The sequence below is a fragment of the Polyodon spathula genome, unplaced genomic scaffold (genome assembly GCF_017654505.1).
Source record: "Polyodon spathula isolate WHYD16114869_AA unplaced genomic scaffold, ASM1765450v1 scaffolds_1545, whole genome shotgun sequence".
Taxonomy (NCBI): Eukaryota; Metazoa; Chordata; class Actinopteri; order Acipenseriformes; family Polyodontidae; genus Polyodon; species Polyodon spathula.
The window spans coordinates 1-22,927 of NW_024473022.1; the positions used below are offsets into that span (position 1 = coordinate 1).

Consider the following 22,927-nt stretch of genomic DNA (forward strand, 5'->3'; position numbering starts at 1 on the left):
GCTGCCCCCACGCGGTCTCTCACCTCCACTGAGACACCACTCAGCAAAATACACGCGAGTCCTAATAATGGTTTGAACACGCCCCCCCCCCCCCCCCCCCCCTACCCACCCCCCCCCAACCCCGCCCCCAATGCTCCAAAAGTGGACCCAAACGCGCGGCTGCACAGCCACATATCTCCCGTAAGACGACATAGCAGGTAAATCGCAGCACCCTTACTTTGTAGTCCATGCGATTTTCGTCACGGCAGAACTACAGTTCCCAGGACTCACTGCGCGCACGCTAGCGCGCCTGTCGTCGTGAACAAACGTGAGCGACAACGCGGAGAACTCGCCCCCAAAACAAAACCTTCCTCAGGACAGAAACTCACAGACCAGCCCGTTACTGGGAAGGTGAGAGAAGTGGGGGTCTGGTTGCTTGTTCATTGCTGTTGGAAGTGTATTTAGCGGATACAGGCTGTATTACAGTGTTTAAATCGTTTTATAATCGGGGGTGTGGCTGGGTTTTGTGTCTGAATATATTCCTGTTCTTCGTAGATTGCACATACAACACAAAATAAATATACAGCAGTTTTGTTCCGTTGTAATCCTGCATATCGCCCCGTGTGAACTTCTGTTCAGTTAGGCTGATAAAACAGATTAAACGTGTTTTTTTTCTTTTTTTAATAATCACGCACACACACACACACACACACACACAGGGAGTCAGTGGCTGAGCTGGGATTTGAACCTCCTGGTGTCAAGCCCCGTTTTCTCCCAGGTCTGGGCTAATGCATGTTAATGTGAGTGCTGTTTCACTTCTCTTTGTCTCCCCACTCAGGAGGCGATCTCTGCCTGACCCTCCACTCTGATGCTGCCTCTCTTCCGACTCGCCCCCGGGACCAGCCTCAGACTCCTCCCCCTGCGAGCCTCCAGCCACGTCCCTATGGACCGACCCGTGGAGAGCACCATCCGAGCCAAGCTGAGCCGGGCCCTGGTGCCGACCCACCTGGAGGTCCAGAACGAGAGCCACCTGCATGCCGTGCCGGCCGGGTCCGAGTCCCACTTCAGAGTGGTTGTGGTGAGCCGTTGCTTCGATGGGCTGCCCCTGGTCCAGCGCCACCGCCTGGTCAACGAGGCTCTGCGCGAGGAGCTGGCCAGCTCCGTCCATGCCCTCTCAATCCAGGCCAAGACACCCGAGCAGTGGAGCTCCGACCCAAGCCTGGCCAAGAGCCCTCCCTGCATGGGCGGCTCAAAGCACGACCCTGGCATGGCTGGGAGGCTGCGGGGTGACGGGAAGTGAATCGGAGAAGATGGGAGGGATGGACTGGGTTACACTGCTTTGCAATAGGAGCCTTATTCCCATCCCTAGCGAGACAAAAGATATTTAGATAGATAAATCAGGGGGGATGGGAATCAGACTCCTATTGCACAGCAGTGTCACCCAGTCCAGGTTTCACTAGCAGCTTGATCAGCCCACAGTGTGTCTAGGTAACAAGCCCAGGTGTGTTCAACTCATAATAAAACCAGGACTGGATCAGTCTGATTCTCTGTGTTGACAGCGAGTCAGTGTTTGGACATTCATTTGATCTCAATTAAAATGACGGCAGTGGCTATGAATTGTAGATCTGTCAGGAGTGTCAGCTGATTTAGTTCAGGCTGGTATTCTACAGGTGCTCTCAGATAGGGAGGCTGTCAAAGCAATGTTACTGGTTGAGTTTAATGAAAATGCAGATTCCAGTGGTCTCTCGCAGGTATTGATAAAGCGAAGGGGAGCAGATCCTTGTAATAATCTACTGGGGGTGCTGAAAACCAAATAGAAAAGGAGATTGCAGATCTGGCTGATGTAACACAGAGTATCAGATCATGAATAATAATAATAATAATAATAATAAATAAAAACAAGAAAACATTTTTGTTTTTAATTTTTATTGGAATGCTGGTAAGCTTAGCACAAATAATGTACTGAAACAAAAATGATATATTATATATATTTATCTCACACAAACCTTAATACTGCACCTGGATGATGGTAGACTGAAATATTTCCATATCTAATAGTCGTTACTTAGTTATTTATCCATGTAGTCGATGTTTTTTTTTTTCATTTTACAAAACAGGCAAATTAAAAAGACACACGTACAATACTAACCAGTCATTCGTTTATAATTTTTTTTGTTCATTTTTGCTTTTTTTTTTTCCACAGATTTATACTTTCGTTTACAAACATCCTGTACAGCTACGCCTCCACGCGAGGGAACGCGGTCGTGTTTCAATCACGTTAAAAAAAAACAAAAGGCAACGATTTGACTTTAAACAAACAGATCTAGGGTTCATATTCTCTACCAAAAACACGACACACGACACACACACACCTACCTACAGCTATTGTAGTATTATTATTATTATTAATATTAATATTATTATTATTGAAGGAGAGAACCCAAACCTAAGAAGTACAAAAATATTTGGCAATTAACAGCAAAGTGATGTCGCCTACACAACGTGCGTTCTGATAGTCACCAAACCGACTGGGGACATAAAAAGAAAACAGGATACGCCAGTGGGTTTGCGAAGGTGGCCCGCCTGCCCCGCACACACACACACACACACACACACAGGTGAATGGAGAGGGTGGGGGTGCCTAGCGACACACCTGTGCGAGGCACCTGCACTACCTGCACTGCAACGGATTTGGAGTTTTGCTTAGTCAAACGAGTAGCTGCAATATATATTATATATATATATATATATATATATATATATATATATATATATATTATATATATATAATATATATAATGTTTACTTTTAGTCTTGATCGTTTTTTTCCCCCAAATCGTTCCGAGCGCTGAAATCATCCTCAGATTTAGAGAGCTGCTTGTGGTTTTTTCCTACATTAAGGATGCACATTTTATTATTGAGTCATTCAGCAGACGCTTTTATCCAGAGCGACTCGCAGAGACCAGGGGGGTGAACTCTGCATCATCAACAACTGCTGCTGCTGCTGCAGAGTCTCTTCCAATAGGACCTCGTTTGTTTCACGTCTCGTCCGAAGGACGGAGCACAAGGAGGTGAAGCGACTCGCTCAGGGTTCCCCACCCACCCACACACACACACACACACACACACACACACACACACACACACACACACACACACACACACACACACACACACACACACACACACACACACACACACACACACACACACACACACACACACACACACACACACACACACACACACACACACACACACACACACACACACACACACACACACACACATACAGGGAGTCAGTGGCTGAGCCGGGATTTGAACCTCCTGGTATCAAGCCCCCTTTTCTCTAACCGCTGGACCCCCGAGGCTACTTTCGAGAGAGCGACTCAAGTTATGCCGAGGAGGCAGCGGACGATTTGGCTGACCAGTTCCGACCCGTCCCGTCAATTTTAAACCCCGTTTCGTGTTGCCTGTATGGCCAAGGTGCTGTATAATTGAGCTCGCTTGTGCTGTCAGTTGATTTGAGGAGACTCAGTGGGAGTTCCTTGTCTGTGCAGATTAGACTCGTGCTTTTTGCCCCCCCCTGCTAAATTTAGGGCTGCTCCCCGGCTAGAATCAGGGTGGCTCTGATGGAGCCTGTTTTAATTTGAGTTCTTGAGATTTGTGTGCGACTGCGCCTGTGTCTCTCTGCGGGTGCCGGCCACGTTATCAAACCCCCACGCACTTCAAATTAAAAACTCATTTACCAAACAACGGCACGCACTATGTACAGGGTGCCCCCCCCCGATGGAAAACGGAAAAGACCGCCGGTCGACAACGGAATCCGCCGATGAGAAAGTTGCCGGGCTGATCCAGCGGGTTTGGGAGAGGAAGTAAATACTGTATCTCACGCAACGCAATGTAAAAATCTACCGTTGCTTATATATCGGATTTGATCGTGTCGGTTGAAACGTTTGTTTTTCGACGGCAGTATCTGTGAAATGCGTTAAGATTTTATTTTTTATTTTTTTAAACTATAACACGTTAGACTCCGCACGCACGCACGCACACGCACGCACTTTCAAACTTGCTTTCTTGGCAGAAACGTGATACAGAAACAATATAACAAATACTGCGTGCAAACATGATTTGTAAACGCCCGCCTAGAAAAAAAAAAATATATATATATATATATATAGAATTTTGTGGAAAGCTGTCTAATACAGGTACCACAAAACCGGATATTATTTCTTTTGATTTGAGAATTTAGTTTGTTCGTTTTATATATCCTTAAAATGCTACTAGATTTTTAATAGATTTGAAATCTTGTTTTTATTCATTTTTATTTATCTACTTTTTTGTGCTCATTTTTTTTATGTATATATATTTTTTGTAAATTAATTTGTTAATCTTTTTAAATTAAAATAAGGTTTCCATCTTGAAGTGTCTCGGTGGGTGTGGCAACCAAGAGACAACCCCCCTTGGGGGTGTGGCTGTGCAGCCACACCCCAAGTGGGTGTGGTTAAAAAAGGAGCCTGGGCCTCAAGCCCCGCCCCGAATTCTAAATTCCCAACATTGAAATTCCTTTCGAAAGCTACTGAACAATTCCAAAAGCCAACAGCTTCTCCAGAGCGTTTAAAAAAAAACACTACAAACAAGGGTGAACGTGGACCTCGCTGGTATAAAACAGTTTTTAAAAAAATTAAGAAATAAAAATTGAGGGTGTTACTTTGTGCTTTTCAAAAGATGATTTTTTTCCTGATTTTCTACATTATAGCCAGACTCGGAAGAAGGCTAGGAAGGGACTTTTTAAAAGTACCGAGTCAGGACAGGCTGGTCCCTCTCTCCTCTCCCTCTTACTCCCTCTCTCCTCTCTCACCCGCTCTACTCCCTCTCTCTCCCTCTCTCTCTTACCCTGTTCCCCTCTCTCCCTCACCCCCTTCCTCTCTCTCTCTCTCTCTGTCTCTCTCTCAGTAGAGATTGTGCCGTGATCAGATTCGAGCTGCTGATCGCAGTCTGGTTTGTGTCAGATTCGAGCTGCTGATCGCAGTCTGGTTTGTGTCAGATTCGAGCTGCTGATCGCAGTCTGGTTTGTGTCAGATTCGAGCTGCTGATCGCAGTCTGGTTTGTGTCAGATTCGAGCTGCTGATCGCAGTCTGGTTTGTGTCAAATTCGAGCTGCTGATCGCAGTCTGGTTTGTGTCAGATTCGAGCTGCTGATCGCAGTCTGGTTTGTGTTTTTAAATTGATTGATTCAGCACAGACGCAGACATGCAGACTCTGGTATCTGGGGTCTGCAGCTGCTGTCAGTATTATCGGTTCATTCGGACGACAGGGTTTCGAATCGGAGAGTTTTTCCTGTCGTTTGAAATGAACGCGAGTGGGTTTGGTTATTCCCTTTCGCTTCTTTAACCCACACACAGAATTACTGTATGATGAACACGCGTGTGTGTGTCTGTGTGTGTGTCATTGTGTGTCTGTGTGAGATTCGTGGGTAGTGTGTGTGTGTGAGAGAGATTCCCAGGTAGTGTGTGTGTGTGTGTGCGTGTCATTGTGTGTGTGTGTGTGTGTGTGTGTGTGTGAGAGAGATTCCCAGGTAGTGTGTCTGTGTGTGTGTGTGTGTGTCTGTGTGAGATTCATGGGTAGTGTGTCTGTGTGTGAGTGTGTGTGTGTCTGTGTGAGATTTATGTTTGTGTAGTGTGTGTGTGTGTGTGTGTGTGTGTGTGTGTGTGTGTGTGTGTGTGTGTGTGTGTGTGTGTGTGTGTGAGAGAGTCCCAGGTAGTGTGTGTGTGTGTGTGTGTGTGTGTGTGTGTGTGTGTGTGTGTGTGTGTGTGTGTGTGTGTGTGAGTGTGTGTGTGTGTGTGTGTGTGTGTGTGTGTGTGTGTGTGTGTGTGTGTGTGTGTGTGTGTGTGTGTGTGTGTGTGTGTGTGTGTGTGTGTGTGTGTGTGTGTGTGTGTGTGTGTGTGTGTGTGTGTGTGTGTGTGTGTGTGTCTGTGTTGTAAAGAGACAGCAGCTCAAGCCTGGTACAGTTAAATAGCAGAATTAACAAGCCCTCCGTCGCTGGAATGTAATCGTTATTAATCTGGCTGTTTGTTTCCCTGAAGCTGAGCTGAACCCGGAGCTGCTTTCTCAGGAACATGTGGCTTGAAAGCTGGTTCCAGGAGACCCCCGGGGAGACCTAGTGTGAGGTTTGCTGTATCAAACCCCATCCCCAAGTCTCCCCTGGTTTGCCCGAACCCTACAGTCTCCCGAAACCAAAGCTCCAATCCTCAGAGCAGCGGCTCCGCGTTCCCTTCAGCTTCAGAAGACCGCTGGGGTATTCCACAGCTGGGCCGCACCGAACATTTATTGCAGACTCCTGCATGCCTAGTAGTCCAAAGATTAAAAAAAAAATAAAAATCTAAAGTCAACGATGGCTTGTTTCACTGGGTAACCCTGGAGAGCGTTGTGAAGTTACAGATGTGTGTGTGTGTGGGGGGGTGGGGATACAGAAGTGAAAAGGGAGATCTCAGATGATGAAGGATGGATGTTTCACAGTGTTGACTGTTGACACTCTGGTTCCTGGGCCCTCCTGCCTTGCCCGTCACCCTCCCCTCCCCCTGCTGGCGGCTCCGCTCTACTGCAGCACCCGCCCGCGAGTCTCGGGCAGCTTGAGAGCCAGGAAGCTGCCGACCCCCAGAGCGACCGAGGCGAACATGATGGGCATGGCTTTGGTGATGCCCACGAAGGAGGTGAAGATGCTGATTCCCAAGACAGCCGCCAGCTTGCAGAGGGCGTTCAGAAACCCGAAGGCCGTGGTCCTGCAGAACACAAAGACAGACCGACAGCTTACCACCAACAGCTGATAAAACCGTTCCAGAAATCTCAGCGCTTTTGCATTACTGTGCTGCATCCTTGCGTTATTCTCCAGATTCAGGGTGGCCAAAAGTTTTGCATCGTCACTCCGTAGAATAAGCTAATTTTGCTTCATGAAGTCCAGTGAAAGCTGCTGAATAATGTCACGTTAGCATATTGAAATTACACACCGCTTTGTATTGGTTTTTACATCAAGCTTAACAAAAAATACTGACATTGAAGAAATGTGACATTTCAAAATGCAACATGAAAATCTTGAAAGAAGCGCTTGCTGTGTTTCTGTATCCCTGATTACTGAGCGGAGACTGAAATTCTCACACCCCAGAGGCGTTTTCATGCAGGCGGGTGTATAAAAGGAGATCAGCAACACATCTTGAGCTGCTAGATTTGCACACTGCTGTCCGTACCCAGACTGAACCTGGTAGCCTTTTAGAACCGGAACTCAGAACCTCAGAACTGTCTCAGCGTTCTCAGAACAGGCATCTGCAAGTCGCTGACTGTACCGGAGATCAGAGACACATCCGGGAGGGAAGCGTCTGATTGGCCATTGCCAGTTTACCTGATGTCCGAGGGGTAGAGCTCGACGGTCAGCACGTCCAGGGAGTTCCAGGACGCGATGCTGATCCCACCGAACAAGCACAGCAGAGCGATCATCGCCGACTCGCTGCTGCCGAAGGACAGGAAGAAGCAGCTGACGCAGGACATGACGCTCGAGCCGGCTGCAGGGGAGACAGACACAGTGTGAGGCAGTACACAGGCGCCACCAGCAGGTCACCCAGCGCACTGCAAGGGCTGGAAACTCAACCGCTGGTCCTGCGGCCGGTCTGAGGGGTACAAAACTTAAAGGGTACATAAAGTTTTTAATTTGATTTTGTTGCATGTTCCCATGTGTTGCTACAACTGTTTACTTAAGATGTGTGTGTGTTTTAATTATTTAACATTTTGACCGCTTTTTAAAAACAAAAACAATTAATTTGCATTCCACTGCCTGAAGATAGCTTCCTGTGTTCCCGCATGGACCTCTCGGAACTACATTTCCCGTCATCCTCCACCTGCTCACATGTGTAACTGAGATGGATTTACCAAGTGAGCAGGAGGGTGATCGGAAGTGTAGTTCTGAGAGGTCCATGCGGGAACATGGGAAGCCACCCGGTTTCCACTTGAATTCATTGTGGCGGGCGTTTCTTAAAACCTTAAAAAAAAAAGTTCCCCCGCTTTCTGATCTCAAAAGAACGAATCGGAAATAATACAGGATTTAGTGTTCATGGAGATGGTGACGGCAGGGGGAGAGATTAATGATTACAGGGACTGGCAGCCAATGCAAGGACCCCAGCACGGGGGTAATGTGCGGAGAAAGACGAGACCGCTCGCTCACCCAGCATCCTCAAGCGGCCAATCTTATCCATTAGGAGGGCGGAGACTATGTTGCCTGGCAACACGGCGAGCGTGCCCAGGAAGCTGACGAAGTAGATCATGTAGGCGTTGTTGTCATCGCTGAAGTCCAGCATACAGCCCTCCTTGTTGTGGAGGAACGTGCTGTTCACCAGCTTGCTGTCAATAAACCTGTAGTTGAAGAGGTCTAGCGGGCAGACAGACAGAAAGAGGGAGACAGGCAGACGCAAGGTTAGTGAAGACTTTCTCGAACCCGGGCGTGATTTCTGACTCGACTGATCTGTTTATATGTTCAGTTGGACATATTGAAAGACACCACCCCCCCCCCCCCCCCCCACTGAACCGATTCCTCTCTCTCGTCGCTCTGGAAGGCGAGGGCTCCTCACACCTGTGTTGTAGAAGAGGCTGGAGACGAAGGTGCAGTTCCTGAAGAAGGTGTTGCTGGAGGTGATGTCTTCAAAGTAGCATTCCTCGAACAGAGTGTCTTCAAACAGCACGGACTTCATCTTGAGGTTCATGAACCTGGAAAGACGAGCAAGCAGCCAGGTAGCAACAATGATGATCACTTATTATTATTATTAGTATTTTTTTGGCAGACGCCTTTATCTCGGGCGACTCACACAGGTGTTACAGGGCAGCGCAGGGTTACAATGCAAGCTTCATATTGAAACACAGTGTAGCCAGTTATCACAGCAAGTTATATCTACAGTGACTGTTAGCAGTGCAATAGTGCAAGGATAGCGCATCAGCTGAGGATCCAGGACCGTGGTGCTGAGGTCACTCCCCAACTAATCCCTAATTCCTTACCCTTGACCCCACCCCCCTAATCAGCAGCCCCTGACCCCAGACCCACTTGTCGTTGAAGTATTCCCCGTTGCGGTGAATCTGGTTCTCCAGAGTGAAGTTGAAGGTGAAATGCTCCACTCTCTCCTTGACGAAGACCTTGGTGCGCAGAGCGTAGTCCTGCTTCTGCATGTATTTGATCATGTCAGGGAACCACACTGTCAGACCATAGTAACTGTGCAGAGATAGAGAGAGAGAGAGAGAGAGAGAGAGAGAGAGAGAGAGAGAGAGAGACCCAGAGGATAGTTAGCACACTGGGGTCCCATTCTAGCAGCCTCACCCCATTGCAGTGCTGTTGAAGATCATTGGGAAGGGTATAGTGAGCACACTGGGGTCCCATTCTACCAGCCTCACCCCATTGCAGTGCTATTGAAGAGCATTGGGAAGGGTATAGTGAGCACATTGGGGTCCCATTCTACCAGCCTCACCCCATTGCAGCTGCCCTTGTGCTAGCAATACCCCCAGGACCCAGCTTCCCTTCTCTCTCTCACCTGAAGGACATTGTGAACCAGACCGCCATCATCATGAGAGTGATGCGCCGATACTCCGGGGAAAAACACTGCAGGAAGTTATTCCTGACCTGCAGGGGGAGGGGGAGGGAGAGATGGAGGGGGGAGGTGGATATAGGAGGTTAGTTAGTACACACTGTTACTCCTTTCATATTAAAGACCAGAGGCTTGCCATATCTAAAAATCAGTGCTGTGCAGACATGCTTGTGCTGGAGTCAGTACTGTTAGCTCAGAGCCAGGGTGCGGTACAGCAGTGCTATTCAAGCCTGGTCCGAGACCCATTCCGGTCCAGGTCTTCACTTCAAGCAGGCCCTCAATTAATGGCCTCTCGGCAGCTTCAGTGAACTATTTTGGAACCTGTGGGAGTAAAAACCTGGACTGGATCTCTAAGGAGCACGATTGAGTGTCGCAGCGTACCCGGTGGAAGAGGCAGGAGAGACGCATCCTCCATCTGCGGTGCCAGGATCCGCTATCGGCGTCCAGCTCCACCAGCTCATCCAGCTGCTTCACCGTCTTGATAGTGGTGACCTGGGGAGGGGGGCGGAGCAACACAGGGGGTGGGGCAACACACATGGGGGACGGAGCAACGCAGAGAGGGGGCGGAGCAACACAGGGGCGGGGCAACACACAGAGTTGGCGGGTCAGACAGGAGAAGAGAAGCATGCGTTTCCAGGCTGTAATTCTGCGCTTTCACAGGTGAATGCAAAATGTTTCGACTGCAAATCTTCCTCGATGACTTTTTTTTTTTTTTTAAGGGATCCCGTCGCTTATGGAGCTCTCAAATAACATGTCTGCTCGCACGAGTGGCTCGGGCAATTGAGAAGCGTTCATTTTCCAGCTGCGCACTGAGACAGTACTCACAGAGAAGACCCTCTCAGGCAGCTGCGCACTGAGACAGTACTCACAGAGAAAACCCTCTCAGGCAGCTGCGCACTGAGACAGTACTCAAAGAGAAGACCCTCTCAGGCAGCTGCGCACTGAGACAGTACTCACAGAGAAGACCCTCTCAGGGTGTCCCTTGGCTCTCATGTTGGTGTCGTGGACTTGCTTCAGAATCATCCAGGCTTCGTCGTGCTTCCCATTCTACCAGCGAGAGAGAGAGAAAGAGAGAGAGACCCCGCTTCAGCACTGAGCACACTGACACAGACCTCAGAGCAATCTGTACATGGCAATGTTCCCGTGGTCATTCTATACATGTGTACCAGAGTTTACAATGATTCCCTGTGCTTTACTAGACCTCTCTGTGCTTTACAATGCTTCTATATGCTTTATCAGACCTCTCTGTGCTTTACAATGCTGTCGCTGTGCCCTGTTACACGTTGCCCTGCTTTTACTATGGTAGAGGTTTGCCCTGCCCCCAGAAGGCACTGACCTCCAGGAAGAAGCGCGGGCTCTCTGGCATGGTGGTGAGGGCAGCGATGGCGAAGACCGACGGGAACGCGCACACCAGCACGAACACGCGCCAGCTGTGGAACTGGTAAGCAGAGCCCATCTGGAAACTCCAGCCTGCCAGACGGGGAGTGGAGCGAGAGGGAGAGAGAGAGAGAGGGAGGGAGGCAGGTAGAGAAGAAGCGGGTGTTGGTTTATTAAATAGTAACAAAACGCACTGCGGCGAATGCAGATGCTTTGCAAAACGGATTTCTAATGCAGATGCGGTGCAGGTTTCTGCAACGCGTTTAAATGCAAATGCACTTGAACCCGAGCCTGATGAAGACCCAGCCCTGTTGCGCCCCTGTGCCCAGCGATGCTCTCACCGTAGTGGGGTATAATTGCCCAGGCCATGGCAGAGGCGTAAATCCCTCCGATCATCCAGAACATACAGAGCCAGCTGAGGTGCTCCCCTCGCTTCTCCTGAGCCAGGAACTCCGAGAAATAGGAGAAAACGATGGGAATGGAGCCACCGATCCTGCAGAGGGAAGTGGAGAAGGGGGGGGAGAAAGAGAGAGAGGGAGAGAGAATAGGGGAGAGAGAGAGAGGGAATAGGGGAGAAAGAGAGGGGGGAGAGAGGGAGAGGGAGAGAGTGAATAGGGGAGAAAGAGGGGGAGGGAAATCAGGGAAATAGGAAATCATAAATAAAAATAAAAAAAACATTAGCAAATATTCTTTTCCCTTTTGGGGGGGGGATATAAATATTCACTGAATACTCGTTCCCGGAGGGGAACCAATACCTGGTTACACCGTGCGTGAGTTTCTTACCCGACTCCAGAAAGCAGGCGGCACAACAGGAAGGTGCTGTAGCCCTGAACGAAGGACGAGAAGAAAGCGAAGACGCTGTTGATGGACAGGGAGATGAGCAGACACTGTCTGCGACCGATCTGATCCGCCAGACCCCCCCACAGGAACGCCCCCACCATCATCCCCAGGTACACAATCAAACCTGCAGCAGCAGAACAGCCAATCAGAGCACAGCACACACACACACACGGGATCGGGGACAAGACTCACCCAGCCCAGGATTCACCAGCAGCTTGATCAGCCCCAGTGTGTCTAGGCAACAAGCTCAGGTGTGTCTGATTATTAAACTCCTAATGAAAGCAGGACTGGATCACACTGCTGTGCAACGGGAGTCTCATTATTAAACTCCTAGTGAAACCAGGACTGGATCACACTGCTGTGCAGCGGGAGTCTCATTATTAAACTCCTAGTGAAACCAGGACTGGATCACACTGCTGTGCAGCGGGAGTCTCATTATTAAACTAGTGAAACCAGGACTGGATCACACTGCTGTGCAGCGGGAGTCTTATTCCCAGCCCTGTGAAAAGAGGGATTTTAAGCAACAGCAGCAATAGTCCTGCAGAGAATGCTTGTGAGGAAACACGAACCAGCGCTGTGGAAAAAGAGAGACTGTACGTGTAGGGGGGGGGGGGGGGGGGGGGGGGAGGGGGGGGTACGTGGGGGGGGGGGGGGGGGGGGTATCTCCTGATCTGCCCCGGTGAAGGTGACTCGAGACAGCCCAGCGATTGCGCAGTGAAAGGAGGCTGTCGGCTTTATCGGAGTCACCATCCACAGACACAACAGGAGCCCTGCTAACTATCAAATTCCCTGCTGCGTTGAAATCGTAACTGTAGCAAAAACGCAGATTTAAAACGTCCAGGAAAACCTGGGTTCACGTAGAGCCTGTTTTTAATTTATTTGTTCAGTCATTCAACCTCCTTTGACTTTCCCCTCTCCCCTCTCCCCTGTTTAGAAATGTCCGATCATTATTCCCCCCCCCCACCACCTCATAATATTTCCTACTTAGAGTAACAGGTGGGCTTCAGTGAGGTACAGGAAAAATTATTCCATCGAGGGTTTCTGTGACATCATAAACTCCGAGAGCGAAGGCGGAGTTTCTGAACTGTCACAGACCCCCGAGATGGGACTGTTTCCCTGTGACTCACTGAAGAAGCCCCTCTTATTTTTTTTATAATCCACGGATCCCTTTGTGATGCTGATATTAAAGAAGACAAGGTTCAGCGGGACAGTCGGGTGTTTTATTAAACGTCGTGTTTCAGGGCTGTGCAGACGTTCTGTCTCGTTCTCCGTTTCTCTGAGATACGAACGCACCGGCTTTACATCTTTAACGTATTCTCATTGCGTTGATGAACATTTCTGTGCTCTGGGTGTTTGTCGAGTGATTGAAAACGAGACGCTTTGTGTTTTGAATTGAAAGCGATGGTCTCGAGGAGTCGAATGGGTCAGAGTTCAAGTGTATTTTCCTCTAGAGGAATTATCACTGTTTGAGATATATACATTCAGAAACTATTAATCCATACATCAAATTAAATAATGAGAGCCATTCACAAACATTTAAAACTGTATTACAACATGAAATGGGAACTAGTTTGGCTCGATGCGTCACTGTGATGAATGAGCTGTCTTGCACTATAAACTCCAGTGTCAGCCTGCTCTGCATTGACAGCTTCTCATTAAAGAAACGTCAGGATGAAGGATAACCTTGAACAGATTAGAGCAGGCAGTCCCTCTCACAGGCAGGGCTAGGTTAGTGATGAACGCAGTAGCTTCTCCCCCCTGCATTACTTCGAATTGCCTGAGGGAGCACAAAGCCTCTTTTTCACTTTCTCTTCCAGTAGGACCTGGTTTGTTTCGCGTCTCGTCCGAAGGGCGGAGCACAAGGAGGTGAAGCGACTCGCTCAGGGTCCCCCACAGTGAGTCAGTGGCTGGGATTTGAACCTCGTGATATCAAGACCCTTTCTCTAACCGCTGGAGCACCAAGCTTATTTGGTACAGTTTTAAAACACACATGGATCTGGCTAATAATAACGATCGATCGTTCTTCGCAGGGGTGCGCGGCTTCAGGCTGAGCGGTGTTGGGAGTCAAATTTCACACACACAGTAGGGTCGTGTCAGCTTTGGAAAACAAACGCAGGGCGACCATCGATCTGTTTGGAAGACAATTGCTGTGCTGAAGCAGAGAGGGATCGTAACGACGGATTGGAGATGCTCTGAAACGTCTGCTTTGAAATTGGTTTGTACAAAACACAACCCATGCAAAGACAGGCCTTCTGCACATTCTTATTATCTTTATTTTCAAAGTCCCCCCCCCCCCCCAGGTCTTTATCAACAGCTGTTGTTTTACAAGGGGAACATTCCTTGTCAACAGAAGCAATTGGGAGACCTTGAATTAGTGACGTTACCACAGAGTTCAAATGAAACTACAGCGCAGTGTCCTCTCAACGCCGGTCCTGGGGACCCCCTGCTGTGGCTGCTGGTTTTCATTCTAACCGAGCTCTCAATTACTGAACTGAATGACAAAACTGATCTCAGTGAAGCAGGCTGGAGTGCCAGCGTATCAGCGAACAAACACCAGCCTTCTTGAATTGTCATTTGCTTGTTCCTTGTGTTGGGGCTGGAAGGGGGCGGGGGGGTCAGCTCAATAAACGGGATTCCAAAAAGAAAAAAATCGGAGCCGACGTCCGGCACTTACCCAGCATGCCCTTGTTGGAATCGGACAGGCACATGTCCTTCTCTGCGCTGGGCAGCACGAAACCCACCACGAAGATCTCCACGCCGTCGGCCATGAGAGCCAGCCCCAGCACGAAGTAGAGGGTCCACTGGAAGCGGCCGTGCCCACACTCCTGCAGGATGGCCTCGTACTGCTCCGCCAGCTCCTCCTGGTCCTTGTGCCGCTCCGCCGCCTGGGCGGCAAGGTCGCGGTAGCCGGGGGCGGCGGCCGGCTGGCTGTCCCCTCCCGCCCCTTTGCTCAGCCCGTCCGCCTTGGCCTTGGGGATGCCTTGATACTCGCCTTCGTAGATCTCGTCGTCTTCGTCGTGGCCCTCGGTGTCGTCGCTGGAGGCCCCCCCGCCCCCCCCTTCCTTGTCGTCGTCGTTGGCCGGGTCCTGGTAGTAGCCGTCCCGCGGGGCGGGGTAGTCGTCGTCGTCGTCGTCGTCCTGCTCGAAACGGGTGTAGGAGCGCCTCGTGTACTCGTCCTGCACCTTGTCCATGCCTCGTCCCACTTTCTTGGCCGCGTGCCGCTTCACCTCCTTGGCGATGTCTTTGGCACCCCGGATGAAAGCTGTCCGATCCCTGTAGCCGTCATCCATTTTTTTAAAATAAGTTGCAACACTTTTCCTGGCTTAGCGAGAAACCCCAAAGGCACGGACAGCGGTGTTCTGCACTCGGGGTGACAGACAGCTCCCGAAGAGATCTCAGCACCCAGGACCGCTCCTCTATTGGAAAGGGGGGGGCGGTGCGGTTAGCTTGACTAGCCGTCTGGTCTTCTTTGATGGAGTCCAACAGCTTGGACAGCTCCTGCAAGGGAAAAAAAGACTCTTTGAAGATGCCTGCAAAGTTTTTCTAGGTAATGCCTAATATATAATAATAATCTTTATTTTTATATAGCGCCTTTCATAGCGGACCACCATCACAAAGCGCTTTACAAGAGACTAGGGTGCGTGAGCTGCAGAGTCGCTTACAACAACGTCTCACCCCAAAGACGGAGCACAAGGAGGTTCAGTGACTCGCTCAGGGTCACACACACAGGGAGTCAGTGGCTGAGCCGGGATTTGAACCTCCTGGTTACAAGCCCGTTTCTTTAACCCCTGGACCACACAGCCTCCTATATATGCAGCGTTTCTAAACGTTTACACCGAACTAAAACGCCGTCCTGAGCAGCTGCAGGTACTCAAGACAGCTCATCACTAAATAACGCTCTTGGGATTGGAATAAGGCTTCTGGGGCTAAGGCTTCACCTCCAGCTGATCAAGGTTGTTTCACGGTTATAAGAAACAGCCTTTTTAAAAATAGCAACCCTGAAGCACAAGGGATTAAGCGCAGGAAACACTGCATAGCACAGCTACAGCGGGGGGGCCAGTGTTTTACAACACCGCCAACTCTTCTACAGTCTTGCGTTTTTTGTGTGTAGAGGACCCTAACCCTACACCCCGGCTCGCTGCAGCTCCCACAGCGGTACAGCCCTGGCTGATACTGGCGTCGGTCGACCCAGGGCGGGTTCAAGGCTGTGTCGGTGTGCCGGTTTGCTTGCCGCTGCCCCCCGGTCTGTGAAGAAGGTCATTCAGTATTCAATGGGAGTGCGTTTGTTGCAGTGCTTTGTGAAATCTCACGGAGACACGTCGGCTGCAAACTGTTATCAAGCCCCTTTTCTTTCTCTAGGGCACCGAGCCTCCTGCACTGCAGTTCGTCAATGTTTTAGTGCAGCTGCTCGGAACTGTGAATAATACGCTTCTCATCGGCAGTCTGGAGAGATCACATCCGCTTCTTTATTGAGTGGAGAGAATCCTCAGTCCTGTTACTTCAAAATGTACGTCTTGGAGTCGGGAGATTGTTGCTAGGGAAGGCCTATGTTCTGGCTGTTGCTAAGGAAGGCCCGCACTGCCCTGGTCGTTGCTAAGGGAGGCCGGTAAGGTCCTTATCTGTTTCTACAGACGGATTTTAAATAAAGGTTTGTTTAGTTCTTTGAATATTTATCTGGGGCTTTATAATCGACCTTCTGTAGTTAAGGCAGCACTGAAATAAAGCAACATCTTGAGGCAGTGGAATGCAATTTTAAATTAAAAAACTCTGCAGGTCCTATTGGAAGAGACTCTGCAGCAGCAGCAGCAGTTGTTGATGATGCAGAGTTCACCCTCCTAGTCTCTGTAAGTCTCTTTGGATAAAAGTGTCTGCTGAATGACTAATTAATAACAGTCAAGGTTTAGGGACACTCTGGAGAGATTCTCAAACAAGAAATAACACTCAAATAATTCTGAAACCATGAAGAAATAAAACAGACCATAATACGCCTCTGAGTTTATTTCCCGTTCGGTAACGTTACAGACGTGTGCATCACAGGCCAGATCAGCCATAGAAGTAAAAGCCAGTAAGTTTTTTTTTGTTTTGCTGGCAATACCCTAGCTGTGCACTAGATGTCGCTGGAGCTACTGTAAAGACACTAGCCCTGTGTTACATATGCATAGAACACGGAGCAACTCTGGAACCCAGACAACATAATAATCACAAAAGAACATGCGATAAAACCCATACAGACTGACTGTGCCTGTCCTCCTGGCTCTTCAAGCTTTGTCTTCTGTGAAAACGGTCTGTTAACGATCTTATTATCTTTTCACAATACATGAGCAGCACATCTGTGATCTACAAAACAACACAGCTACCATGAGTGAGGAACAGTCACACTCCTATTGAACAGACACGCAGAGACGTCTATTCCAGCAGACAGACTGAGATTCTGATAGACACACACAAAGACAGACTGAGATTCTGATAGACACACACACAGACAGACTGAGATTCTGATAGACACACACACAGACAGACTGAGATTCTGATAGACACACACACAGACAGACTGAGATTCTGATAGACACACACACAGACAGACTGAGATTCTGATAGACACACACACAGACAGACTGAGATTCTGATAGACACACACACAGACAGACTGAGATTCTGATAGACACACACACAGACAGACTGAGATTCTGATAGACACACACACAGACAGACTGAGATTCTGATAGACACACACACAGACAGACTGAGATTCTGATAGACACACACACAGACAGACTGAGATTCTGATAGACACACACACAGACAGACTGAGATTCTGATAGACACACACACAGACAGACTGAGATTCTGATAGACACACACACAGACAGACTGAGATTCTGATAGACACACACAACAGACAGACTGAGATTCTGATAGACACTGATAGACACACACACAGACAGACTGAGATTCTGATAGACACACACACAGACAGACTAAGATTCTGATAGACACACACACACACACACACACACACACACACAAAGACAGACTGAGATTCTGATTCACAAAGACAGACTGAGATTCTGATATACAAACAGACAGACAGACAGACCGAGATGTCTATTCCTACAGACAGACAGAGATTTTGATATACAGACAGACAGACAGAGACAGAGACACTCATATGCTGACTGAGACAGACAGACAGACAGAGAGTCTATAGACACACACAAAGACAGACAGAGATTCTGACAGACAGAGATTCTGATATACAGACAGACAGTCACAGACAGACAGACAGACAGACCCACATTCTGCTATACAGGCAGACAGAGACAGACAGACAGACTAAAGTCCCCACAATTCTGCTAGACAGAATGCAGATTCAGAATACAGACATAGCAGTTAACTAAGTCAGTCTGGACTTCCCGCTGTACGATAGCTGTCCGTGTACATTTCAGTCACACAGACGCAGTTCTGCAGTCACGCCGTTACACTATTACCCCCTCCCAGCCTGCTTCCAGGTGAGTCCCATTTAAATATATACATATTATGTTACACTATTATCCCAGCCTGCTTATTATTTATTATTATTATTATTATTATTATTATTATTATTATTATTATTATACCAAGCCCAGCCCTTAATTAGCAAGCATCAAAGAGCCGTGACTATCTGTACTCTGCAATCAGAAACCGCTGATAAGCTTTCTGCTGCGTGTGTGTGTGTGTGCGTGCGTGTGTGTGTGTGTGTGTGGAGACAAGCGCTGGGTGCGTGTGTGTGTGTGTGTGTGGAGACAAGCGCTGGGTGCGTGTGCGTGTGTGTGTGGAGACAAGCGCTGGGTGCGTGCGTGTGTGTGTGTGTGGAGACAAGCGCTGGGTGCGTGCGTGTGTGTGTGTGGAGACAAGCGCTGGGTGCGTGCGTGTGCGTGTGTGTGTGGAGACAAGCGCTGGGTGCGTGCGTGTGTGTGTGTGGAGACAAGCGCTGGGTGCGTGCGTATGTGTGTGTGTGTGGAGACAAGCGCTGGGTGCGTGTGTGTGTGTGTGTGTGCGTTGTGTGTGTGTGTGGAGACAAGCGTGGGTGTGTGTGTGTGTGTGTGGAGACAAGCGCTGGGTGCGTGCGTGTGTGTGTGTGGAGACAAGCGCTGGGTTTATCACTCTAATCCAGAGGCTTGCATTGAGCAATGAGATTAGACCTGTAACCAAGGCAGACAATTGGCTTTTGATTTAAAATCAACCCAACGGCTTGGACTTCGATAGGGTTCAGGCACTCATTAGCAGGACAGAGGAGGGACACAGCTATACTGTATATGGAGATGTACAGCTCTGGTGTTCAGCCTCACCCTATAGAATGAACTCGTTCTGCTTCACAAAGTCGAATGAAAACCTGCTGAATAACGTCAACACGTTGAATTACACACCCCGCCGTTTCTGTGTAGTTTTCCCACATACTGATCAAAAAACACTTTGAAAATTTAACATGAAATACTGTGACGGCTTCCTTCTGCGATATTGTAGTTTCTTTTTGATTACATACATTTTGATTACATAAGGGGAGTGAGTCATTGAAAGCTGTCAAGCTCTCTTTCTGTCTCTCTGTCTCCCCCCCCCTCTCTCTCTCTCACTATTTCCCCCTCTCTCTTGCTCTCTCCCTTCCTTCCCTTCTCTCTTGCTCTCTCCCTCTCTGTCTCCTTCTCTCTGTCTCTCACTATCTCCCCCTCTCTCTCTTGCTCTCTCCCTTCCTTCCTTCCCTCTCTCTCCCTCTCTCTGTGTGGGGGTGTCTTTCTGCATCACTGACCCTCTCTCTGTTTGCTGGAGAACGGCTCCAGCACTGACAGCAGGTCAAAAATTAAAAAAAAAAAAACAACAGCTGACGTCCGAGTGAATGCGAATCCAGGATTCAGAGGATCATTGAACTGAACCCGGGATTGCATTGCAATGGCCATCCAGGAGCCAGAACAACATCAACAAACTGGGGTGTGTGAGCAAAACAAAAACGACAGCTGTGCGTTCTGCTAAAATACACCTGCACAGCGCTGCATGCGTGGGCCGTCTGTCTGTCTGTCTGTCTGTCCGTCTGTCGTGGAGGAGCCATGGTATCTTGCTAATGTGATGAATAGAGATTATTTATCTGTTCCTCCGTCCATCTGTACATTTATCAATCTGTCTATCCATCCATATGAAAAAAATGTATCGTTTGTAAAGAAGCCACAGGGTTTACATACGCTGGCGATCATTGTAGGAACATTGCAAAAATACTACACAGTACAGATGAAAGGGAAAACAAACGAGGTCCTATTGGAAGAGACTCTGCAGCAGCAGCAGCAGTTGTTGATGATGCAGAGTTCACCCTCCTGGTCTCTGCAAGTCGCTTTGGATAAAAGCATCTGCTGAATGACTAAATAATAATAATAATAATAATAATAATAATAATAATAATAATAATAAAGCAGGGTCGGCAATCCTCTCCTCGTCACTATTGTGTATCACAGGAGTATGCGGGTCGTGTTTGGAGAACGCAAGGTCACTAAAACCTTGCTGAAAAGAATTGGGGAACAACACAGCGACGAGTCTGTGTGTGTGTGTGTGCGTGTGCGTGTGTGTGTGTGTGTGTGCGTGTGTGTGTGTGTGTGTGTGTGTGTGTGTGTGTGTGTGTGTGTGTGTGTGTGTGTGTGTGTGTGTGTGTGTGTGTGTGTGTGTGTGTGTGTGTGTGTGTGTGTGTGTGTGTGTGTGTGTGTGTGTGTGTGTGTGTGTGTGTGTGTGTGTGTGTGTGTGTGTGTGTGTGTGTGTGTGTGTGTGTGTGTGTGTGTGTGTGTGTGTGTGTGTGTGTGCGTGTGCGTGTGCGTGTGTGTTTGTGTGTGCGTGTATGTGTCATTGTGTGTGTGTGCGTGTCGCTTCGCGCAAGGTCATTTATTCCCCTTGAAAAAAAAAAATCTCTGAAATCGCTAGGCGATGTGTTCTGGTTGGCATTCGCGTGTTTTGTTTTTCTCCTGAACGCTTCACACGAGAAAGAGAGACAGAGCCACAGCGCTGCAGAGCTGCAGCGAGTATACATCACTCCATCACTGGGCAAGGTCACAGAGCCGCCTTATGAATGAATGAACAAACCAGAATTTAAACATACCCGACCTGCACCCACCCACACAGTAGAACGAAAAGCTATTTCAAAATAAAATCAATTACAACACACACACACACACACACACACAACACAGATTCACGCTTACAATACGAAAGCATGCATGTGCATAACGCGCTTTGTAGTAATCAGAAATATTGCACAGCAACGACCAGAGCCGAAATCCGACTGATGAAGACATCAACTCCCATTTATATATATATATATATTATATATATATATATGGGTATTACGATGGGTATTAATTACTATGCCACTACAAAATAAAAGCATGATTTAAAACACATAAACCGGTAAAATAAGACCCCCACCACCACCACCACCTCCCCCCTCCTCTCCAACAAAAAAATGCATATTTTTCGTCAATGCAGAATCTATAAATAGCTCCAGCCTGTCAAATAACATCGACTGCGCAGGAATCGGGCTGACCTGCCGATTGTGAATATGATCGATTAGAATTCACTTCCAATCATCGCTATTCGATTATGTGAAGTCGGTTAAACTACAGGGAAATACAACATGCATAAAAACAGCCTGCAATCTTCCTTCAAATAGGATAATAATAATAATAATAATAAATAATAATAATAATAATAATAATAATAATAATAATAATAATAATAAGAGATAGGTGTAAGTACATCATTCTGCAGAAGGGGAAACGTTTATATCTCGTTGTTATATTAAATGCATTTTAATAAACACGTAAGTAAATGCAAAATATTGAAAATAAAACCAACGTTTCGATGCATAAAATAAAATATGCAACGCTTTATCTGACTAGTTTTTGGCGATGTTGTCTGATCTATATATATATAATATATATATATATATATATATATTATATATAATATATATATATATTATATATATATGTTTATCGCGTAATTACTTAACCTCAATCAATTCATCTTTGCTTTCCTCGTTTATGTTATTATTATTATTATTATTATTAATTTGTCTACCTTGATGGTTTCCCGTGCCGCGTTTCTATCCTATCCGTGCGTCAGGGCACTGAAAGAGAGAGAGAAGAAGCCGAAAAATGCCGGTTGTCTTTTTTTTTTTTTGCACAGAAGATAGTGAAGGCGAGAGCAAGGCGGCTGTAAAAAACAAAAGATGCTCTGCGTACCGGAATATAATTCAGCACGCCCCCCCCGCCCCCCCCGGCACCGGGAGCACACACCACTCACCGAACAGGGAAAGGGGTGCTCGGGCTGGTTTTGGGGATGTGGGAAGCGCGTTAGCGTGCGTCCTGCGGTACTGACTTCTGATTCTCTTATTTTTGGTTTTCTTTTTATCTTGCCTCCTCCCAAAGCTTGTGCACTAGTAGTATAATCCACGTGTTTATTGCAACATGACTTTTTTTTTTTTGCACATTTGGTTTCATCCGCTTGCATCTGCTGTGCAAAACAATTTCTCATATATATAAATAGATGTGTACAAGCAACTTGACATTTAATCGATATATGTTGAGCTCTATTATTATTATTATTATTTCTAATATGCATTTAGTTACATGTTAACAGCTGGGCTCTTCTTTTCAAAGACCCCCCCCCATTACAATGAGCGTATTTATTAATTTTGGAAACACTTTGTCGACGTTGTTATCGAATCACTCGCGGCTCTCCTAACTGGGTATTTAAAGATATTATTCTATAATTTTTTTTTTTCGGGGGGGGGGGGGTAACCGTTGACAGTCCAGTTGGTGTACATACCCCGACTTTTTTTTTTTTTTCTAAAAGCCCGAGGGTGACGCTCATTCAAGTATGCTGGCTGTCCATTTCAATGTCCTCTGCAGCCACGGTCTTCCACAACCAGTCCCTGCTCACTTCGGAACGCCCCCCACCCACCCCCCTTACCTCCTTAGCAAATCAGTCAGTTGCCATCTCCCTTAAAGTGCACCTCGCAAAATTATTATTAGTCATTTTAACAGGCTTTTTTATCCAAAGCGTCTTAGAGACTAGGAGGGTGAACTCTGCATCATCAACAAC

General features: G+C 47.8%; 2 protein-coding genes across 2 annotated transcripts; one reads left to right on the forward strand and one right to left on the reverse strand.

The window, feature by feature from the left end:
* Positions 1-184: 184 nt before the first annotated feature.
* On the forward strand, positions 185-2,127 carry bola1 (bolA family member 1). Its single transcript, XM_041242992.1, has 2 exons — positions 185-390; positions 818-2,127. Exon 2 carries the CDS (start codon positions 848-850, stop codon positions 1,277-1,279), a length of 432 nt encoding a protein of 143 aa, XP_041098926.1. The 5' UTR covers positions 185-390; positions 818-847; the 3' UTR covers positions 1,280-2,127.
* A 3,758-nt stretch (positions 2,128-5,885) lies between these two features.
* Positions 5,886-22,421, reverse strand: sv2a (synaptic vesicle glycoprotein 2A). Its single transcript, XM_041242993.1, has 13 exons — positions 21,902-22,421; positions 14,487-15,310; positions 11,756-11,936; positions 11,314-11,465; positions 10,932-11,065; positions 10,553-10,642; positions 9,977-10,087; positions 9,542-9,630; positions 9,061-9,225; positions 8,596-8,729; positions 8,191-8,394; positions 7,375-7,534; positions 5,886-6,760 (listed from the first exon to the last, which is right to left on the reverse strand). The coding sequence occupies exons 2-13, from the start codon at positions 15,100-15,102 to the stop codon at positions 6,577-6,579; spliced, it is 2,220 nt and encodes a 739-aa protein (XP_041098927.1). The 5' UTR covers positions 15,103-15,310; positions 21,902-22,421; the 3' UTR covers positions 5,886-6,576.
* Between the last annotated feature and the right edge of the window lie 506 nt (positions 22,422-22,927).